Source organism: Crocodylus porosus, unplaced genomic scaffold (assembly GCF_001723895.1).
Source record: "Crocodylus porosus isolate Cpor-Errol unplaced genomic scaffold, CroPor_comp1, whole genome shotgun sequence".
In the NCBI taxonomy this organism is placed as follows: Eukaryota; Metazoa; Chordata; order Crocodylia; family Crocodylidae; genus Crocodylus; species Crocodylus porosus.
Window position 1 is genome coordinate 211363996 of NW_017728886.1, and position 22144 is coordinate 211386139.

Genomic DNA, 22144 nt, shown 5'->3' on the forward strand with positions numbered 1-22144 from the left:
GAAAGATTATAATTTTTATTTCTATTAATTTTTATTATGCTTAATACCACTGAAGCAATATCTGTTTTATATGGATTGATAGGATTATGAGTGTTTAATTTCATGTCAATAATTACCAGTCACTTTTGACCTTCTGACATTTTGAATCATGACTCTGTACTCAAGAAGCAAAATAAATTTAAGATGTGGTCAATAAACCGAACCTCTAAACCTCAACAAATGTAAAGAAAAAAAGAAAAGAAAATCCCAAGGCCTCTTTTTATTATCAAATAAAACTTCAAAGAAGTTCATAGTCATATTGTCATGGCAAAATTTTTGAAGGTTGAGGGAAGAACTCAAAAGAATATAAAAGACACTGAGGCCACTTGCAGATATTAAAAAAAACCCTCCAAAACCCCGGCACTTTAAACTTGGTGCATTTCTGCACTGAGCCCCACACTTGCTCAGAAGAAGCTGTGCCTTAGCTGAATCCAACTCACCCAATGTCTGTATAGCTCTCCCGCTTTAGTGGGGCTCTTTTGGCACTTTTATCTAATACCAGGTTGAATCAGCTTTAGCTAAAAGTGCCCGAAAGTCCCATTGAAGTGCCCAATCTATACAGACACTGCAGGTCCAATTTTGAAGTGGCCCTTCACTTAGATTCCAAGATTGCATAGAGACTTATCAGAATTGCAATTTCTGTGCATGTAATAAGGACTGATATATTTTTAATGTTAAGAATCCTACTCTAGACACAGAAAAATACATCTTCAAAAACATAACAGTGCCTGAAATTTTACCGGCCACTTGAGATTTTTTTTCCTTCTCAATATTTGAAAATGTGGGACTTTTAATGAATAGTATGCAGAAGATGACTAAATTAATGTAGTTGTATTTTACATTTAATTATTAGTTACTAATTCATTTAGAAATACCTTTTGTCACGTCCGAGGACCGGTGTACCCTTGACCTGCGAGCCTGGGTCGGCACGACCGGCTGGACAGGGGTGGGGTAGATAGTGGGACAGGTGGGTAAGCGAGAGGAGTCAGGAAGTTTAACGCATCTTGGTTATACAGAAAGTTTATTTTACTTACACCACAGGAGATTGCAGTGTAGGAAGGAAGTTGTGGTTGCGCGGTGTAGAAAGAGAAGTTGATTTATTCAGCTCAGCATGCAGATATTTTTGTTGCACAGATTACAAACTGCGTGGTGCAGATTTTAAGCAAAGCATACAGGTAACTTCGGTCTAAAGACTTTCATGAGCTCTTGTCGAGAACAGACGAGCCGGCAAAAACGGATACACCTGAAAACTTTTACCGTCGGCGGGCAGAGGTCAGCGACTGGCCAAATCACTGACTATGTCTCCTGGGCGTGTGTGGAGGTCTCCACCGAAGGCGGAAATCTTTCCAAAATTATAGCTTTCAGGGTGGCCTATTACAACACGCCAGGCCTGAATAATTACAAGACTGCCAGTCATGACTGTGAACAGACTCTGTGTGTTCTTAGGTTTCATGCGAGATTGACTGCGCATGTGTTTTACATTTAAGCTGGGGGGGGGGTTGGATATGGAACTGTAATGATGAAATATGTTATGTTAGCCTTTTGACCTTTTTGCCATTGGCATCTGAAACCAAAGATTTTTCTTTGACACCTTTTACAATTTATATTTTACCTCTTGGCAGATGAGGGCCTGTGGGTGAATCTGATATCTTTTATTAGACCAACTTAAATAGTTGGAAAACAATTTTTAAGCAAGCTTTTGGGTTCAAAAACCCTTTCTCAATCTGAGGAAGTTACAGCAATTGGTGTGTGCTTTTCTTGGATGGAATGGAAAGTAAAGAAGCCAGAGGCTGGGCTGGTATGCGTACAAGATAGGTAGTCATTGAAAATATAGCTTGAGGAGTCAGTGGGTGAGAGACAGGCTGAGCGTGAGGAGGAAGGTAGGAGAGAGAAAAGGGGGATGAATAGTGGAGAGCCACCTGGGGAGTCAGATGTCAGGTAGGTTATAAAGTGTCACAAATCCAATGTCTATATTTAGTCCATGATTTTTAGTATCCAAGAGGTTGATGAAGTGGAGTTCATAGGCTCATCTCTGGGAAATGTTATGTAAGTTTCCTTTGAGGATCAGGACTGAGAGATTGGAGAGAGAGTGGTTTTCTTGTGAGAAATGTGCCCCCACAGGTAATTGGATATTCCTGTCTTTGATAGATTTCTGGTGTACATTCATTCTGGTGTGCAGTTGTTGTTTGGTCTCTCCTATGTGTTTTCCATCAGGGCATTTGGTGCATTGGAGTTTCATAGAGTTTCATAGACATTAGGGCTGGAAGGGACTTTGGAAGATGATCGAGTCCAGCCCTCTGCCCCAGGGGCAGGAAGTCAGCAGGGGTCATAGGATCCCAGCAAGATAAACATCCAAATTTCTCTTGAAGGTGTTTAAAGTAGGTGCTTGAACCATCTCTGGTGGCAGTCTATTCCAGACCTTAGGGGCTCGGATAGTAACCTGAAATGGTCATGAAGGAGTTTGTGACCATTTGACCTTGTCATCCCCTGGGGCGCTCTGGTGAACAGACAATCCCCTAGATCCTGATGAGCACCCCTGATAAACTTATAGGTGGCTACCAAATCATCCCCGAGCCTATGCTTTTCCAGGCTGAAGAGTCCCATGGCTCTCAGCCTCTCTTCATAAGTCCTGTTCTCTTTCCCACTGATCATGTGCATGGCTCTCCTCTGGACTCTCTCAAGCTCCTCCACATCCTTTTTGAATTGTGGAGTCCAAAACTGGATGAAGTACTCCAGTTGTGGCCTCAACAGGGCTGAGTACACCAGGAGAATGAAGTCCTGGGATTTGCTTGAGAAGCATCTATGGATGCAAGCCAGTGTTTTGCTCACTTTACTAGCCACAGCATCAAATTGAAGGCTTATGTTCATCTTGTGGTCAATCATGACCCCAAGTGCTTTTTGTCTGTAATGCTAGCCAGCGTAGCACTGCCGAGCCTATAAGCATGCTGTGAGTTTTTTATTCCCAAGGTGGAGAACCTTGCATTTTTGGTGTTAAAAACCATCAGGTTCTCGTCTGCCCATTTTCTGAGCCTGTGAAGGTCAGCCTGTCCTCAGATGTGGATAGTTTACCCCAAAGTTTGGTGTCATCGGTGAACTTGGCCAGTCCGCTTCTGACACCAATGTCCACATCATTAATGAAGATGTTGAATAGTATTGGCCCAAGGACAGAGCCTTGAGGGACCCCACTGGTCACAGCACACCACAATGATTGCCTTCCGTCAACCACCACCCTCTGGATCTGACCATGGGGCCAATTCTCCAGCCAGAGGATTGTGGTGAAGCCAGCAGATTGGATGAGACGTATTACATTTCTGAAGGAGCAGCTGTAAGATCCAGGAATGCTGATGGCTCTGTTGTGTGGTGGTGAAAATGTGTTGGTAGGTTTTGCATTTCTTGTCATGGCATGGTCTGGATCTATTTGGTGTGTTCTGGGCCTGAGAAAATTTACTTCTGGTGATGAGGTCAGCAAGGTTCAGTGCTTGTTTGAAGGCTAGGATGGGTGACTCTAGGAAGATCTCTTTAAGAATAAGGTCTCTTTCTAGCATGGGTTGCAATTGTTTGAGGATTTTCCGTATGGGTTCGAGGGAGGGGTGATATGTCATAAGAGATTTTATCTCTTGTACATTTGTTGGTCAGGTGAAATAAAAAGTAAATCATCCAAATGTAAGACTTTATAGAGTAAATTTAATCTCGTTAGGATTTTCTGTTCATTGAGTAAGCCATTGAACTAAAACAAGAGTTAATACTTGTTTTAATGATATGGCAGGTTGAAATGTCTGCAGTTCTAGTATTTCTTATTAAGCTGCTTTTTTTTGCTTTTTTTCCCCTTTTTTTTTGGCAGTGCAGGGCTTAATTTTCTATTGTCATACTGTTTTTTTTATTGCATATGTTTAATTAAAAACACTTCCAAAACATCGACCTTTGGCTTTAGTGATATAAGGATGAAGTTTACGCATTCCCCATAAGCCATACTAAATCTGTGGAGCATTAAGCAGAATTAAAGTTAGAACACATTGTAAGCAGGGTTAATACCATTTCTTGCCTGTACAGTTCTAACTTGTCACTAGAGGGCTGGTGAGTAGGGGCCTGACTAGGATCCAGGACACTTGGGCTCTATCCCTGCTTTGGTTGGGTGGGGGAACCTGGGAGTGACGCATCCTGGGATGCCGGAGGACTGCAGATTTTATCTCCGTGGAGCAGACTGAAGTGACCCTAACACAAGCTAGGTACAATAGCCCAGAGTTAAACCTTGCCTAAAGTGATATAACTTTGAGACATTCTGGAGGCACTTAGCATGAGTTAATAAACTTTAATGTTTGGATGCTCATGTTTGAAGGGTCCCTAGTATGATCTAAGTACAACCTGTAACTTCACCCTAAGTTCCTTGTACTATGATTTCAACAAGCCTTATACTTCAACCTAAGCTACATCAGGCCAGTTTCCTAACTAGCTGGAGATCTTTCACTGTTCCAGAAAGTAGTGCTCATTTATTGTTCTATATTCATCTTTCCTTTGTATCTATACTAACTGCTGCCTCTTGATCATCAAGGATCAGGATGATGCTAGAGAAACTGGACTTCATTTTCTATTCCTGTGCACCTTAGTTAACCATTGCAAAGTAGATCTAGAATGTTACTCAAAATATTAGCAATTTAGGCAGACTTTGTACTAGTGTACATAACCACAGAAGGTTTAAATCAATAGTCAATAAAGCCCCCACTGTCTTTAAGAAGACAATTAAAGTAGAGATTGTGATTGTGATTGTTAAGTATCTTGGCATTTGATCAAATTATAATGTGAAATTTCAGAAGCTGAGTTTAGCTCTGCCAATCTAAAATCCTTTGGTAACTTCAAATTGATGTTATGCTTTTTTCTTCATTTTTCTCTTTAAATTATTGTATATTATTGTTTCTTCATGGTGTTAAATACCTACCCTATTCCAGGCGTCACAGAGGCCAAGCTGTGTTACTGAGGGTAAGGCTAGGCAGTAGAGTTAGAAACCTGCAGAGCCCAAGATAACAAGCAGTTGGCAGCTAATTAGGTAATGACCTGCTGAGGTGTCCTTGGCTCAGGAACCAGGAGCTATATAAGCCCTGCACCAGAGGCAGAGGGACAGTCTGACGTGGGTAGAGCTGGAGGCAGGAGTTCACTACTTGAGAGAGAAGCAGCATGGGGAACTACAGACTGACCTTGGTTGTGCTTGCTGAAGGAGCTCCTTGTGCTGAGTGGGGAAGCAATATAGAATCATAGAATTATAGAAAGTTAGTGTTGGAAAGAATCTCAGGAGATCTTCTAGTTCAATCCCCTGCTCAAAGCAGGACCATCCCTAACTAGATCATCCCAGCCAAAGCTTTGTCTAGCCAGGTTTTGAAAGCCTCCAAAGATGTAGCTTCTACCACCTCTCTCGATAACCTGTTCCAGTGTTTTACTACACTCCTGGTGAGAAATTTTTTCTCAGTATCTAACCTAATCTTCCCTTGCTTGCTCCTTGTTCTGTCATCTGCCACCACTGAGAGCAGTCTACTTCCATCTTCTTTCAACACCCCCTTCAGGTATTTGAAGGCACAGCTGTCTGGCGCCGGGGTGGTGCTGCGTTTGGGGTTTGTGTTGACCCCAACCCTGTGCGGGCAATAGCTGGAGAAGCCCAAGCAGGGCGGAAGACCCAGGCGGTGGGTCAGGGGGCCAGGCACGGCTATGGCCACCTGAGCCCCGACCGTGAGAAGCGCGGGAGATGAGACCCGAGGGCGCGCGAGACCGCAGGAAGCGCTAGGCACAGGCCCGAGGGTGGGTGACCGCAGGAAGCGCGAGGCACAGGCCTGAATGCGGGTGATCGCGTGACCTATGGGAGGCAGGCACCAGTAGGGCACTGCCTGTAAGGGAGGAGCTCCGCAAGGGGGCAAGCCCATTGAGAAGCCCCGCAAAGGGAGCAAGTCCACAAAGATGCCCAGTGAGGGCAAGGAGCGCAACAAAAAGATTTTTTTACCTCCCTGACTGCCCTCTGATACCTCCAGGGAAGGAATTTTGCCTAATCTACATACCAAAGAACAACTCGGCACAACTCTCAAAGACACATTTACTAAGTACAGCTGTAGACTAAACATAGACATTGGATTTATGACACACTATAAGCTGCCTGACATCCCACTCTCTAGGAACCTCTCCACTTTACCCTGCTACATTCATTCCTCTTCCCCCTCCCCACTCCAGGCTGCCTCTCACCCACTGGCTCCTCAATTTACATCTTTACTGATTGCCCTTCTTGCTGCAGCCCAGCCTCTGGCTTCTTTACTATTCATTCCGTCCAGGAAGAGCACACAGAAACTGCAGATGCTTCCCTAGCCTAAGCAAGGGCTTTTAAGTCCAAAAGATTGCTAAGAAAAATGTTTCTAACAATTTAGTTGGTGTAATAAAAGATATCACACATAGGCTGCACCCCCTTTACACTCACATTCAGGGATTTGCTGCCTGGCCATCTTGAGCAGCCCTGCAGATGCAGAGGGCTGGGCTGGGGTGGGCACGGTGGGGAGCAGGTAAGGCAGGGCTCTCCCAGCCTGGCTCAGCCCCTCCCCAACAGGCACGGTGCCACCTGGTCTGCAGGTGTGGCAGGGCTCTTCAAGCAAGACCCCGGTCATGCCCCCCATCTCCCAGCCCCATTGGTGGAAGAGGGGTACTGGTTCAAGGTGCCAGGGAAGCAAATGTGAAAGCTGCAGTTTTAAACTTGGCACCAGAAATGGGCTCAGAGTTTAGAACTAGATCTTTCACTTCCTTGCTGGGGAAGATGCCAGCTGCACGGGGCTGCTTGGCTGCAGGGCCCTCTGTGGCCGCAGGTTTCGCAGGCATGGACAGGCTGGCCCTGCCCAAAACTGAACACAGTGTTCCAGATGTGGCCTCCATATGTGAGACTGGGGGAACTAGGAGTAGACCCTGGAGGGCCCAAAATGGGAGAAGGCAGCAGAACTGAGTAGAAGCCTTGGGACAGCTTAGAGAAAGGCACAACAGCTGTACTTGATTGTGGTTAGGTTTTGCTTTATGTTGCTGTTTAAGCTAGGTTTGCCAACTCTCTTTGAATGTATTCTGGGAGGTTTAATCACATGATGTGCCCATGACATACAATCCAAACATGCCTGCCTCCTTGCGTAAATCAGGTATGGATTACAGTGCATAAACTTTACATCAGGAAGGCAAATGTACATTACTATTACATTTTAAAAACCCACTGGACTACTGCATAAATTGGATTCAATGTTTAATATTTAGTGTAATGAATGCCCTATCATTTCTCCTGGGTGACTCTCAGCAGTCTCCTGGAGATTTATATCTAATACTTGGAGACTGCAGAGCAATCCTGGAGAGTTGAAAAACCTGATTTAAACCATGAGGCATGGGTGCTGCAGAAGGAGGCCAATGAAAGAACCTGGAGAGGACACTTGTGTTGTGCAAAATTTCACTGGCTCTTTCGTTTCGACACTGTTTTGACTCATTTCGAGTTGAATGGCCTGATCTAGCCCAGCTGGGCTGACTTCCCATCCCTGGCCAATCTAGCGAAACATTGAAACAGAGCCAAAACAGCCTTACTGTTTTGATGAAGCAAAATGGGACAGCTGTTCTGAATTGAAATGAAATTTGATACAAAACGCTGTTCTGTCCAAACCTTGAAACTCAAGGCGAAACAGAATAGTGCTGTTTCGCACAGCCCTAGAGGGCACTGCATTTGACAAAAGGCTATTAGAGACTGGGGGTTCAGCCTGAGGACTGAGGGCCCACTGGACTGAATTGAGCCTGAGGAGCTAAGGGCCCAGAGACATGGAGCTGAGCTCTCGGATGAAGGAATCTCTTTGGTGAACTGAGTTTAAAATAACATCAAAGGCATGGAAGGAAAGCATAGGGAGGTACCCTGATGAACCAGAGAGCAGAGGAGATGGGATCATAGTGGCCACTAGGAGGCACCATACCTGCCTTTAGATGGTACATCTAATTACACCATGCCAAAGGCACAGGAATTAAAAAAACCCACACCTGTTATTTTAATACAGAAATGCAATAAGTCTTTGCCTTGCTTTCTAACACAGCAGAATTGTGAGGCTTTTTAGTTAAATCTAAAACAGTGAAAGATGCTAGAGAAGTGCAAAGATTTTTATTAAATTTTAATGAAATATAGGATCAAAAGATGTCCTGCAGAAGAGTTAGTACTGTTTTTAACACATTTCGGTATAGCTGTAGATGAAACTAACGTTTTGGAGAGTTTTGCATTATTGATTTAATTTAAGGAATTGAAACCCTTAATTGTGGCCAAAGCAACTGGAAACTCTTAATTGATGTGCTGACTAAGAGGTGGAAGGGATGTGGCTTGGCTCCAACTGGGTACATAGAGCATAGTGTTTGGGAATTTGACAGAGGGGAGGATGGCTGAAATAATGGCCATCACTCTGCTGGCACCAAATTTCCTGAGCCATGGGGAGCCCTGCAGCCCAGATGTGATGGCTTTGCAGCCTACATTTTGCTCATGGGCCAGAGGTTGAGCACCCCTGGTCTAACAGATTGCATGTCATGATTTCCCAATGTGTATACATTGCATACTTTTCTGACCTGCTGAAATATACATGCCAAAGTAGTCTGAACTTAGTAAGGAGACTGCACACTTGTCACATGAAATGTGACTGGAAGTGGTATTGAGATATGGATTAGATTTAGAGTTGGTTTGAAGTCAAGGCCAAATAAGAGCTAGAGTTGAGGTTTTAACCTGTCAGAAAGCTGTGGGCTGGTATGTTGCTTAAAGGATTAAAGATATGTCATATATCTCCTTTACTTTGTGCTGGCCCTCAGGATGAGTATTGTAATAATATCCTTAATTTGTTGCAATCTAAGTGAGATCAGTCGGCAGATATATGTACCAATTAAGTTTAATTTCAATACTTGTATGTAGATGAGTGATTCTTAACCAAGGTGTTTGAGATTCTCTCAAGGGTGCCAGAGGGTAGAACACAATGGCTGTGTATACACACTTAAGTGATCTGGGAGAATTCTCGCAAGTTTGTTTTTCTGGTAGAAAAACTTACCCCAAGATGCCTGAACAGAGATTTGATATATTAAGCCCAGGAAGAGCAGAAAGCAAGCAGTGCTGACCCTGCACATTCCAGCCTCTTCTGCAGACTCCCTCAGCCTACCTAGAGACAGATGATAGTAATATACAGGTCGGCCCTTATCAGCTGACCCTGCTCAGGGTCAGCCTGTGTCTCCTTGCAGCACACTATGGGATTGTGAAAGGGTCATGTTCTGCTTGCTCACTTGAAGTAGCAGGCTATCAGGTTACATACTGTACCCCTGAAAGTGGAAGCAAAGTGTCCTGGGATGCTGGAGGACTGTGCTGTGCCTACTCTCAGAAGAGAAAGTGTATAGACATTTGCTTTTCCAAGAGGAACTCTCTGGGAGTGATTTAACCCTGGTGGTTCCTGCATTACTTTTTTTTCCTGGAGGAGTCATTTATGCTCATTTGTACACTTGTGGTTTCACCTGGGAGAGCCGCAACTCTTCCAGGAGAAACTGAATGTCTGTAGAGCCAATATCAGTGCTGCTAGGTGTGCAAACATAATGCACAAGATAAACCAGGAAATTTTAAACAAGATTCTACAATGTTAAAATGTTCTTATCCTGTTTTGGTCTTTCTGAATTCCTTTTAAGAGAATAATTGCTCTATTATCTTTCTTATGTCAAAAATAGAGTGAAAACTAAGAGCTGCCATTTTCCAAGGTGTGCCGTGCATCTAAAAAGGTTGAGAACCACTGATGTAGAACAAACAGTAGTAAATAAGACAGAACTTTCTGTTGTTGCATACTTTTCAATGTGTCAGTGTGCATTTACAGATAGACTGAAGTTTTATTAGAAATGATATAACTGAGTAGTCAGCATTTCACAACTGCTCCAGGAAGCACCCAGGATACCAGCTAAGGCTGCTGGGGCCAGCACAGGTGCTGACTTCACCCTTCCCTACCCCACCCGTGTCCCTTTGCCACACGCTGGAGTGTGTGTAGGGACTTCCCTGGGAACAAATAGCAGTAGTATAAATATCTGCCGCTGCTATTTGTCCTGTGGTGTGCTCATGGGGATGTGTCCAATGGTTATGTTAATTGTGATAGGCAGAACAAATCCACAGCCAGATGTAGTCATGAAACAAGTAAATATACCTTGTTTAGTTGGAGTTGCTATTGCTAATGTGAGGAATTAATTCCAAACAAGTTTTTCTCAAATAGCCTCATTTTTGTTATATAATATTCCTATAATGTTAAATCACACTTAATTACAATATAAATAACTGAAAATCATCAGGAATGAAAAATAATGGTTATTTCACTTGTCATAATGTATGCTATTGTTTTCATTACTACAGATTCTTGAGGCACTGGCAAAAAGTGATGAACATTTTGTTCAGAATTGCAACACCCTGAATTCTTTAAATGAAGTTATCCCCACTGACCTCCAAAGTAAATTCAGTATTATCTGCAGTGAGAAAATTGAACATATATACCGAAGAATCTCTAGTTATAAAAAGGTACAGATCAGAAAATGTCCCTTTGTCTTCCTAATTTCCAGCTATTTCCTTTTTCACAGACAGCCTCTTTTTTCTACCTTGAAATACTACTATTGTAAAGTCCCCCACACTCAACTTTGGCTCCCCCCATGCTTTTTCCCCCTCCCTTCCCTGCTCTATCTTTTATTTACCTAATTTCTACCTATTTACATTCTTACTGATGTCCTGTCACACTTTTAGCTTCTCACATTCCTTGGAGTCTCAGAACAGCAGAGACTTCCTATGCCTGAAGAAGGGTGATTGCGCCTGAAAACTTGCTAAGAACTTTTTTCCAACTACTCAGTTGGTCTAAGAAAAGATATCACATCTAGTCAAAGAACCTTGCTTGCCTTTGTCCCTAGACCAACATGGCTACAACAAAAAACCCTTGAAAATGTTCTATTTGTTTCTTTGTTTCCTTAAGAAAAGATAAGATGTAATTGAATTTGATCTATTATAAAATATAGGGTCAACATTTGAACCATCCAAAGGTGTAAAATTCTAAACTAGCATACAATAATTTTAACCTGTGCCCTCTGTTATTCTTGTCATTCATTGTGTAGTATATATACCTTCATTTGCCATGTCCAGCCTTGATAATGTAATATGATTGATCACTAGGAAATTCCACTGTTTCCTGTGAAAGGCTTAGCACTCTGAGTACTGTAAGCGATCTGGAGAATTAGAAAGAGTTAACCAACATAAGGCAATATCAGTGTCAAACTTTTTTCACAATGCATCTTCATTGTAAATTAGAAATGTTAGAATGTCATTTATCGTTGATAAACTCTAGCCTTCCCACTACTAGTATAACAGACTATACTGTAAATGTTTAGAAGTTTTTTTTTTTAAGTTGTTGGTTTAGTAAAATAGCTGAATGTTATTGTATAAGGAAATTAACAAAGCTGCTCACTTTCATAGACCCCAAATCTAAATTCACTAGAAATCAGCAAACAGTTTTTGAGTTTGTCTGTTCTTTAATTAATAAGCCTTTACCAATTTCCTCAGGTGAACCTGCAGTCTCTCTTCATGACCTCTGGGTTCTTTTCTCCCCTATCTTAATTACTGTGAATTGTCAGGGCTAGTTTGACATCTGGTTTTTTTTAGCTGCTCTTATTCTGTCATCTGGCTCTGGGAAGTAAACTTTGCAAACTGGTTTTCTGGGATTTTGACTGCAGAAATTCAAAATATTACTGAGAGGTTTAATATGGCTTCTAATAGACCCTGAATATTTCTGTAGGAGTTTTGGGAGAGAGGGGTCAGACCCTAAGGAGTTGGCTTCCTTGGGATTAATGAAGAAAGGCTTTCATGGAGAATTCTTTGTCTTGTATGGAGCAAAGAGCCAGGAACCTCTTCCTAAAAACTTTTCTTTTTTTTTTTTTTGCTGTTGGACTCATAAGAAACTACAAAACCAGAAATGTGAAAATTAGGTTACAGGAGACTTCAGAAGGGTTTATGAAAATCAGTTGACTTTTGCTAAACAGACTGTCAGGGTCAGGGGCATCAGCAGGCTAAATTGCTCCTAGTCCTAGTTACTGAGTTGACCTGGCTGCAAGTGTCCTGTCTATCCCCCAACTGGTCCCAGTTGCCTGACTGGGCATGTCTGTTTGCTTTCAGTGTTTAGCAGGCTACTCAGCAAGGTTTTTGTTCCTACATTGGATTGCTAGTTTCCCAGTCCTCAGTGTTGCCTATTTGTCCCTAGTGTCCTGCTTGCTTGTTCCTGGTATCCTTGTTCCTGATTCCTGCCTGCAGATGCCTTGGCTGACTATACACATGTTCAGGGGTAGAGCATTTTAATTAGAGCAATTCCCAGACAGCCACTCTAATTAAAATGTCTCACTGTCATGTGTATGAAGCCCCCCACATTTAAAAATAACCATAGGATGCTTTATCTACACTTCATTCAATAAGGTTTATCTATTTTAAAACCCCCACAGCCATTTTAAAATGTTCAGGGGCTTAATACTCATGATGGTGAGGCAATACTGGAGTGTTCTAATTAGAACGTGGAGCAGATTCAAATAACGGAGTTTGCTCCCATGCGTTTTAATTAGAATGCAAAACCAGCATGTGTATAGACAGTCCTTGTTCCAGCATCAAGCCCAGATCCCTGTGTTTCTAGACTGCCTTACTGACTCCTTGACTACTTTGTTTCAGACTGCCTTGCAGGGTTTTGGCTTATGGCTTAACCTGGCAACTGCCTTCATCCTGCTTGTGTACAGTAACTAGTCAGGGGTTCCTGACTCTGGATTCCTGACTTTCCCTAGCTCATGGTTCTACCCAGGGTGACCGCCTATTTCCTAGGTCCCTTATAGACCTCAGGCTCCTGACCTGCCTGCTCCACACCCCCTGATTCCAGTTGAGACCCTTGCTTACCTGACCTTGTTTGTACCTGATTTTATGGGTTGTGACCCTCTGGGGTAAAGCCCATATCACTTGTTATAATTGATCCCCTACAAATCTTTAGATATTTGTCTAAGACTTTTCCGGATGGGTGGATGGATAATTTTAGTTACTCAATCAGAAATGTGCTTTGGAGTATAGGTAATCAGTAGGTATCTTGCATACCTTTCCTCTTGCCAAAGAATTGAGTGTGAAGTGCAATCTGTATTAACAAGAGTCCGAGACAAGAAGCAGAGTTTATTAGGTTAAGTTGGAGGGAAAGTGGCACAGCCACATTAGGAAAATGACTACATTGCCTATTAGCTGGTGGTGCAGTTGTAAGTTCTTGATTTAAAAAATCTCAAAGTTACTCTCACCAGAATCGATAAATATGGTACAAGCATATAACTTCAGAAAATTTCTGTTCCTTAATGACTGTTAGTAATATGTTTACGTTCCAGGAGTAGATGTGCCCTTGTTTTGATAAGGTAAATGTAACCATAGTAACAGAAGTCTCCCGAAATGTATTAGCTTTTCTCTTATTTTCACGGTGAAAGTTTGAATTCTATAAATAGAAACTCAGGGGTTTCTACAGTTGCTATTATTATCAGAACATTTTGCTCATAATAGGCTGCAAGTCCACTGCTGTAGGCTCGAGATATTTTTAACACATGTATGAAAAGAAGTTTGGGCCTGGCTTATGACCCAATTAAATCATAATCATGCATTTGGTCTCTATGGAGCAAGATGTGTAGGAGATTCACGTGTGAAATATGTACTACGTGGAGGAACGTTTTATCATTAAATATCCTTAGTTCCCTTTTTAATTCTTCATAGCTTCTTCAGTTTTAAAACAATTCCATAATTGGACTTCTTGGCCTAAGTGAACATAGATCAATCTAAACCCATAACTGTACAGAATTTGGCACATATAGACCATGTAAAAATGGCACAAGCAATCTAAGACAGACCTGGTGTGAAGTATACTCAATTCAGATTGATTTAGATTAGGGTGATTGTATCAAACATCTGTACTGTTCCCATATTGATTTCAAGTTGGATCACTTTTCTCTGGCATTTCAGTCTGCTTTTTGGCTCTCCCTAGCCCTCTGTGCTCTGCTGTTCCAGCTGAGCTCCCAGTAGGCCTGTCCCCCAGGCTGTTCCAGTGCCACACCTCCTGCCTCCAGCCATCTGTCAGCTGCAGGGAGATGGGAGGCATCTCTGTCCCCTGCATAAGGCCCAGGACCTGGACACCCCAGTTCCTGGGCCATGGCCCCACACCCCCAAAACCCTGTCATGAAGTACCCCATAACATTCATGCAGACTCCAACACTGAACCCAGGAGAATCTCTGCGCTTGGGCATACCTGCTAGGACCCTGACCCTGGCTCCTATACACCCTGTTTGGGACCCTCTTGCCTCTGTACTCAGGCACAGCCCTTTGGACCCCTATCCCTGCACATGTGCACACAGCCAGGGACCCCCATGCTCAGGCACCCACATACCACATCTCTGAGGCCAGAGCCAGGCACTTTGACTGGCTGACAAGGACTAGGCCACCAAGGATGACATAGATGCTAGGATGCTCCATTGAGTGCTGGTTCAGGCACCAATTACTTCTGGGTCTTTGGATACTCTAGAATACAGAATCATAAAAAATAGGGTTGGAAAGGATCTCAAGAGGTCATCTAGTCCAACCCCTTACTTAGAGCAGGACCAGCCACAACTAGATCATCACAGCCAAGGCTTTGTATAGCAGGGTCTTAAAAACCTCTAAGGACAGAGATTCTGCAACCTCTCTGGGTAACCTGTTACTACCCTCCCAGTGAGAAAGTTCTTTCTCATATCAAACATAAACTTCCCTTGCTGGTTTCCTTGAGACCATTGCTCCTTGTTCTGTCATCTGCCACCACTGAGAACATTTTAGCTCCATCCTCTTTGGAACTACCGTTCAGGTAGTTGAAGGCTGGTATTAAATCCCTACCCAGTCTTCTCTTCTTCAGACTAAGGCAGCCCAGCTCCCTCAGCTTCTCTTCGGAAGTCACGTGCCCCAGCCCCTTAACCATTTTCATTATCCGCTACTGGACCCTACCCATTTTTTCTACATCCTTTCTCTAGTGGGGGGCTCAGAACTGGACATAACTCCAGACATGGCCTTACCCATGCCAAATACAGGGAAAGAATCATTTCCCTCAGTCTGCTGGAAATACTCCTGTTAATGCAGTCCAGTATCCCATTAGCTTTCTTTCTACAAGGGCACACCGTTGGCTCATATTCAGCTTATTGGCCACTGTAACCCCCAGGTCCTTTTCTGCAGACCTGCTGCTTAGCCAGTTGACTTTTTTGTCTTTATTGAACTTCATTAGATTCTAGGAGCACATCCTGGCTACCCATAACCCTAGCTTCCTGGACATTTCCTGCTCCCCACACTTTACTAGAAGTAGTCAAATTCGCTCTACAGTGTCTGTACAGATTGGGTGCTTCAGCAGGGTTTTTTGGCACATTTAGCTAAAGCTGATTCAATCAGCCATTACATAAAAGTGGCCAAAAAGCCCCACTGAAACAAATGATTTATACAAATGCTGCAGAGCTGGGTACAACTAAGGTGCTGCCTCTACTGGGCAGTGCTGGGCTCAGCACTGAAGCGTGATGAGTTTTAGAGTAAAGTGCTGGAAGCCATCGGCCCAATCCAGGACATTTGGTGGGTGCAGGGTCCAGTATCTGGCCCCACACAGGACAGCCAGCTGCTGGTTTGAGGGCAGGAAGCCATACTCCATGGTAACCAGTTGATGCATCATGTCCAGATGGATGCATATAATGTTCCACAGCCTCTGGCAAGAGTCATGCAGGGTGACAAGCAGGATACATCATAGTTCCTGGGTCTGCATGCTTGGGTGAGGCTGGTGTAGTGCCATGGAAAAGTATGGGCAGGCTGGGACATGGAGGTGTGTGCAGTTAACAAGGGATAACACTGACCCTGAGGTTCGTCTCAAAGTCTCCTGGTAGGGCATGGGGGAGGTGGCTGGTGAGGTGGCAGGGGGCTGGGGGTTTGGTTGCTCACACCAGCAGTCATTTGGGGATGGCTTGGACACTCAGCTGTGCTTGGCAGTCTCCAGCAGCCTGGGGAACCCTTAGGCATGCTGAGAGGCTTGCAGGAGTGCCCCCTACATATGGGTCTTGGCCAGCACAGTTTACCTGTGCACTCCTCTGACTTTCCCACAAGGTGAAATGTGTATATTGTTCACTACCAACCAAAAGTAGGTCACCTAGAAAAAACTATGTCACTTAAATTGATTCCTCTTTTGGTTTCTTGAATGTCTATACGTGGCCTATGTAGTCTCCAGGATCTTGTACTAGATGCAAATGTTTAAGTACTAGCAAATTGCCTGTCAAGAACGATGGGGGGGAGGGGTGACCAGCAGGAATAGAGCCCCCCCACCTCCTCCACCACTTCTTGTCAGGCCTGCTGTACCCCCACCCCACTCCCTGTGCTTCAGGTCTGACCCTGCTCCCCCCACCCCCCCACCGCTTTGGGTCCGACTCCGCTCCACCCCCTCTTCCCCCCCCATTTGGTCTAGCCCTGCTCCAACCCCACTTTCTTCCTGATGCTTTGGTCTGGCTCTGCTTGCCTCCTTCCCCCTGCCTCTTGCCCCCACTCTCCCCTCCCCGCTACTCCCCGCTCCTGCCCACTGCTTTGAAAGATAATTTAAAATTAATATTCTGATGCAAGAGCATAAACTTAACAACAGAAATATTAAATATGTGTTGACTAAAGAGGAGATTTGATTAAAATAATAGGTACTGGCATGTGATTTTGGCTAATCCTAGTGAAATTTCCCTTAAATTTAGACTGTGATTGGAAAGAACCCAGGTTTTTATCTAAATCCTAAACCACTTGGTTTAATATCACTGTGCTACCTAATCTAAACTTTTCAAAAAGAGTTTCGTTACCAGCATTGCTCATGATTTAGTTCTGTGAAGTTACGTTTCCCACTGTGGGGAATAAATAATGCTTTTGGGCATCATCAAAAATGAAACGTCCTACATTCAGAGCAACGTTATAGAGTTAATATAGCTGTTCTGTATTTGGTCAGTAAATGTTCCTGCACTGTTTCAAACCCATTTTCTAAAGATGTATTTTTCAGATAAATGTATTTGTATTGTAGTGTTTAAAATACAGAAAGTAGGGTTTTTTTCCTGTATCTTTGTGGCAACATCTTCCAAAAGAGAGGCTATGCAGAAGGTCTAAAAATATTAATTCATTTTGGTTTCCAACTGAATACCTAAAGTTTTTTTCTAGCTGAATGCTCACAAAGACTATTAATTGTAATTTCCTTTTCTTCTCTTCCAGTTCTCAAGAGTGTTAAAAAACAGAGCTTGGCCTACGTTTAAACAAGCCAAATCAAAGATCTCACCACTTCATAGCAGTGATTTCTGCCCAACTAACTGCCATGTCAATGTGATGGAAGTTTCCTATCCTAAAACCTCAACTTCTCTTGGTAGTGCCTTTGGGGTTCAGCTAGACAGCAGAAAGCATACTTCACCTGAGAAAGAAAATAAAAATACTGAACAAGGTAGGCTAGCTTTCTTAAGTACATTTTAAAGACATATTTTTGCAATTAATCTGACAGAGTTTTAAGGTTTAACCAGTTTTGGACACTGTCCCTCATGTTAAACATAACAAGACTTTTACAAGAGCTTACTGCATTTTTAAGTTTATCTAGAAGTTTATGAAAATATCAACATACAGTTTTGTACTAGTTCTTTATAGCTGTTGCATAACATGTCATTTTGTATGGCAGAGAGCTGTCATGAACTTTTTCAGTCAAGAAGTGATTAACCAGTTTTCCCACCGTTTTAGCTTCTCAAGTTTGAATTTATAACATAATAATATGAAAAAAATTCAGGATATATTTCCATTTGTATTAGTTTTGATTTATGTAGTAATTTTACAGGGATCAAAACTGGCATTCAAGGAAAGATGTTAATTTGACCTTATTGGGTTCATATGCAGGTAAACTGAATCCCATGGTTTACATTCAGCATACTATTACCACCATGGCAGCCCCATCAGGACACTCCCTAGGTCAACAAGATGGCCATGGTCTGAGATACCTATTAAGAGAAGAGGACTTAGAAACACAAGACGTCTATCAGAAATTGCTGTGCAAATTGCAGACTGCATTGAGAGAGGTGGAAACATGTGTCTGTCAGATAGATGAGTAAGTAAATATTACCATCTGTATATGTCCTTATCTTTTCTATATTGATAATTCAAAACTGAGTACTGCAAAAGCTGGAAGTACAAAAAATTAACTCTAATTTTTGTGGGACTAGTGAATAAAGCTAGTCAGGATTTTTTAGACAAAGTCTATTTTTTCATGAGAAAAAGTCAGTTAATCAAAACTGACACTTTTTGTGGAAGCATTTGTATCTATGGGAGTGCTTTTCAAGTCCAGAAAGGAATTTTGTGAGAGATTTGCACCATATTGGTTACAATACTCATCTATGATATGGAGTTCCAGCATTATCTCACTGCTCTGCTTGATTCAGACCAGGAACATGAACTTGCTCTTCCACATTGTATTTAAGTGTCCTAACCATTGAAGTATTGGTAATTGTAGGGTGATGTGTGCTGTCTTTCTCTCCCTCTGGAAATTTATAAAAAGTTTTCTAAGTCCCATTTGTGTTCTGATGGGGATAAAAAAACAAATTTTGAAACTTCTAGATTTTTACTGAAATATGAATTCATGTTTTTCAGCCAGTGCTACAGTTGAGGGTCTTTAAAACTGAAACTCTGTAAATAGTTCAACAGTAGACACTATTTTTCATTACAAAAAATTAAGCTCACTTAGACTGGAAAAAAAAAGAAATCATGATCTCCCAGGATGGTAAATACTTTTGTCCTGTCTAACTGATATCAGGACTGGTAGACGTTTCTAAGCACTGGCTGTATATCAATGGTCAGAAAGAAAAATTATCAGTCCTTGTGTTGGAATCGTAATGGATCTCAACTGCTCGTCTATGGATTTTTTTTAAATGTATATCCAATATACTGTGATAGGTTTGAAGTGGTTAAATGTAGCCTGGAGTGTTCAAAATTAATGTAAGAGACAAACAATCTCCCATTTGTGTGTTTTCATTTTTAAAGTAATTTTGCTAATTAGTCATTCTACAAAATAACACATTGGAAGTATAATCATTTCACTGAGTGCTGACTGAACCAAAAAAACCCCAGTACTACAAAGTCCTAAAATTGGCACTGTTCTTTAACATGATAAGATGATTAATATGTTAAATTCAGAGACTCAGTTTTTATTTCTAGAGTATACATTTAACAGGCTGGAATAGATTTTCCTCCTACTCCTTACAGTTTGTGGTGTAAAATCTCAGGAACTTCTCAGTCTTTCTTTTATACAAGCAGGACTGATTTCTGTAACAATATAAATATTCTATGAGTCATACATTTGCAAATATAAACAAGGCACAAGGGAGTTTGGTTAAGTTTGTGTTTATTAAAGTCTCTTTAAATTGTATTAATAAGAAAACCTGTTTAAGGTGCACAGATTTTTTTGGTAAGGCTTTTTTTTTGGATTTTTTTAACTTGTCGCTGCCTACAAGAATCACTTATCCCTTATGGACTTTCAGGGGACTACCAGAGTTTGTTTTAGAGTTAAAGCAGTTCTGTATAGGAAACAGAATTCTCAATAGACCTACTTAAAAGCTCCGAACAGGGAAGAACAGGGAAGATGGAGGACAGGAGTGTCGGGATGTTAGCTGTTGGTATAGTACACCATGTACTGCATTCAACATTGTTATGACCATTAATTAGTTCTCAAGAGAAGAGAGAGAATGGTGAGAAACAAAGTACATAAAATAATTAAATCACTGTGCTTTAATCACAATGTTTTTATTTCTGATTTAAAAATGATGCATTTTATAATAACCATAACACTTAAACATACTAATTCATGAACTTTACAAAGACAGCAAAAAGATCCTTCATTTGCTGTCATGCTCTAAAAGCATGCATCAAAGTAACTAATATTTGCTGAGTTACATATAATTAATAATCATTGTTGTATTTTTCCAGGGTATTAGGTATTGTACAACAGTGTCTGTTAGGGTCATTCATGCACCTTTTGTGTAAAGGGGAAGATGTGACGGAGGGGACTACAGCTTTGTCTGATCCTTTCCTATTTTATGTCCTTCTGACAAATTATTTAGCAGAATTTCCAGTTTCATTAGAACCTGACAGGCCATGCTATGAGCATGTTAGCTATGGCCTCAAACTTGCAATCTTTGGGCTGTCAGCTGTGTGTCTTTGTGTCTGCACCAACCCAGTCCCCCAACTTTGATAAGAATGAGTTGTATGTCCAGCTAGATTTTAAATCTGTGGAAACTTTACCCCAGAAACTTATATGGATTTAGTAGGCTCTTGCAAAAAGCCAAATGAAAAGAAGCAGACTGTGAAGGTATAACACAGCAGAGTTCCCCTCCAAAATTGGTACAGAAGTTGCTATTCTAGCTTGCATAGCGCACAGCGTCAGAAAAGTCCATGTTGGAATATTATGTGGGAAAGAGGAACCTGAAGCTGACAGGGAACTATAGACAAAGGTAAAAACTCAAAACACCACATGCACTTATGAAGGGCTGCATACTGGGGGAGGAGTCACTATTTCACAAGGTGCAATCACTTCTATCTTTTGAAACAAGAGAAAAAGTTCCATTTAAATTTCAAGAAAGAGGTAATTCTGGTTTTAGGTATGCAAGACTTGTTTCTTGTTTCTGACTTGAAAAAGGCATAGTTCCATACTTCAAGACGTGGTGCATAAGAAATATTTTAAATTTTTTTCCTGGTGCTATTTATACCAGGACATTTTTTCATTTTTCCCTTTCAAATTCTGTACTATTCAGAGTATATACTAAGGTCTTGGCAGTGATAGTGGTTTACCTAAGAATAAATAATAATAGTCTGTCCATATCTTGGTGACTAAGTGATAAAACACTTAAATGAATTTTAAATGCTGTTCATCCCATTCTTTGTCTCTTCCTTGCTCTTGGTCTTGATTATGGGACAAAGAGACAGACTTAGACTTCGCTGTGTGCAAAGATGTTTGTACTTATATAAGTTTCCGATCCCTGTTGGTTCAGAATACCTGCTTTCTGTGAAATATGTGGGATGATCCATTAGTTTGGTTAAGGAACACTGCTATTTGCAGTTCATCCCCTATTGAAAAACATGCTTTTTCACCCCTTAAGGTAACTATATTTCCAAAGAGATTATTAAGAGTGACCCATCATGTGACCACTCCTCTGTTAGCTAAAACGGTTGGTCAGATTAGAGTTGGTTAGGAATTTTTGCCAAAATATTACTATTTTATTTGAATTTTGATTAAACTTTCACTGGGAAAGATTTTGGAGGCCCAGGATAGACTCTGTAGTCAAAACCAGACCCACTTCAGAATAGCTAAAAAGCTAGTGATACGTATCTGGAAGATCTAGGAGAACCCTGCTTTGCCTCATTCAGACCCACCCTTGCTCTTTCAAATCCTAGGTCAGTGCTCCAACAAACAGATTATTCTGGGGGGTGGTCCCATTTTTTCATCCAAAACTCTGAAAGATCTGTTTCATCTCATGCAGTTCTGGTTCAGGCTCTCCATTTGTACTAAAACAGGGGTGGCCAGCCCATTGCATGCATGACAGAAGCAGCACAGGCAGCTTCTGAGTGTCATGTGAGCCCCAGGTGCTCAATAAAGAAAGACACTGGAATGGAGGCAGGGAGCTGAGTGCTTTGTGGAGCAGAGTTGGGGGAGAAGTGTCATACCTCACTGCCAGTAGCCAGGTTAAACTTTCTCTGGCCTTGGCGTCACCCTCACATTTGATGCTTTGGATCCTCACTAGCCATAGAAAACTGTGTTACAGGACCTGGAAAAAGTTAAGTTGGCTCTTGGTAGTGACCCCTCTTTTTATAATTTTATGAATTACCCTGACATCAACTGGGAGGAGCAGTCGGCCAGATCTAGCCACTCACAAAGGTTCCTGACATGCATACAGGACCTGCACCTCGTGCAGCAGGTACTCGTCATAGGGGATAGGACCTTCATCTGCGGGTGCTGAGGGAATTGGCTGGTGTCATCGCGGAGCCATTGGCACGGCT

At 42.0% G+C, this 22144-nt stretch overlaps 1 protein-coding gene across 1 annotated transcript in view; it reads left to right on the top strand.

Moving 5' to 3' along the window:
* The window catches only part of PREX2 (phosphatidylinositol-3,4,5-trisphosphate dependent Rac exchange factor 2), a 296072-nt gene that overhangs the window by 156314 nt on the left and 117614 nt on the right, over positions 1-22144 (top strand). Inside the window, exons 23-25 of the mRNA XM_019548936.1 lie at positions 10424-10585; positions 17336-17558; positions 17999-18206. Coding sequence (XP_019404481.1) covers positions 10424-10585; positions 17336-17558; positions 17999-18206 — 593 coding nt within the window. The remainder of the gene's footprint in view (positions 1-10423; positions 10586-17335; positions 17559-17998; positions 18207-22144) is intronic.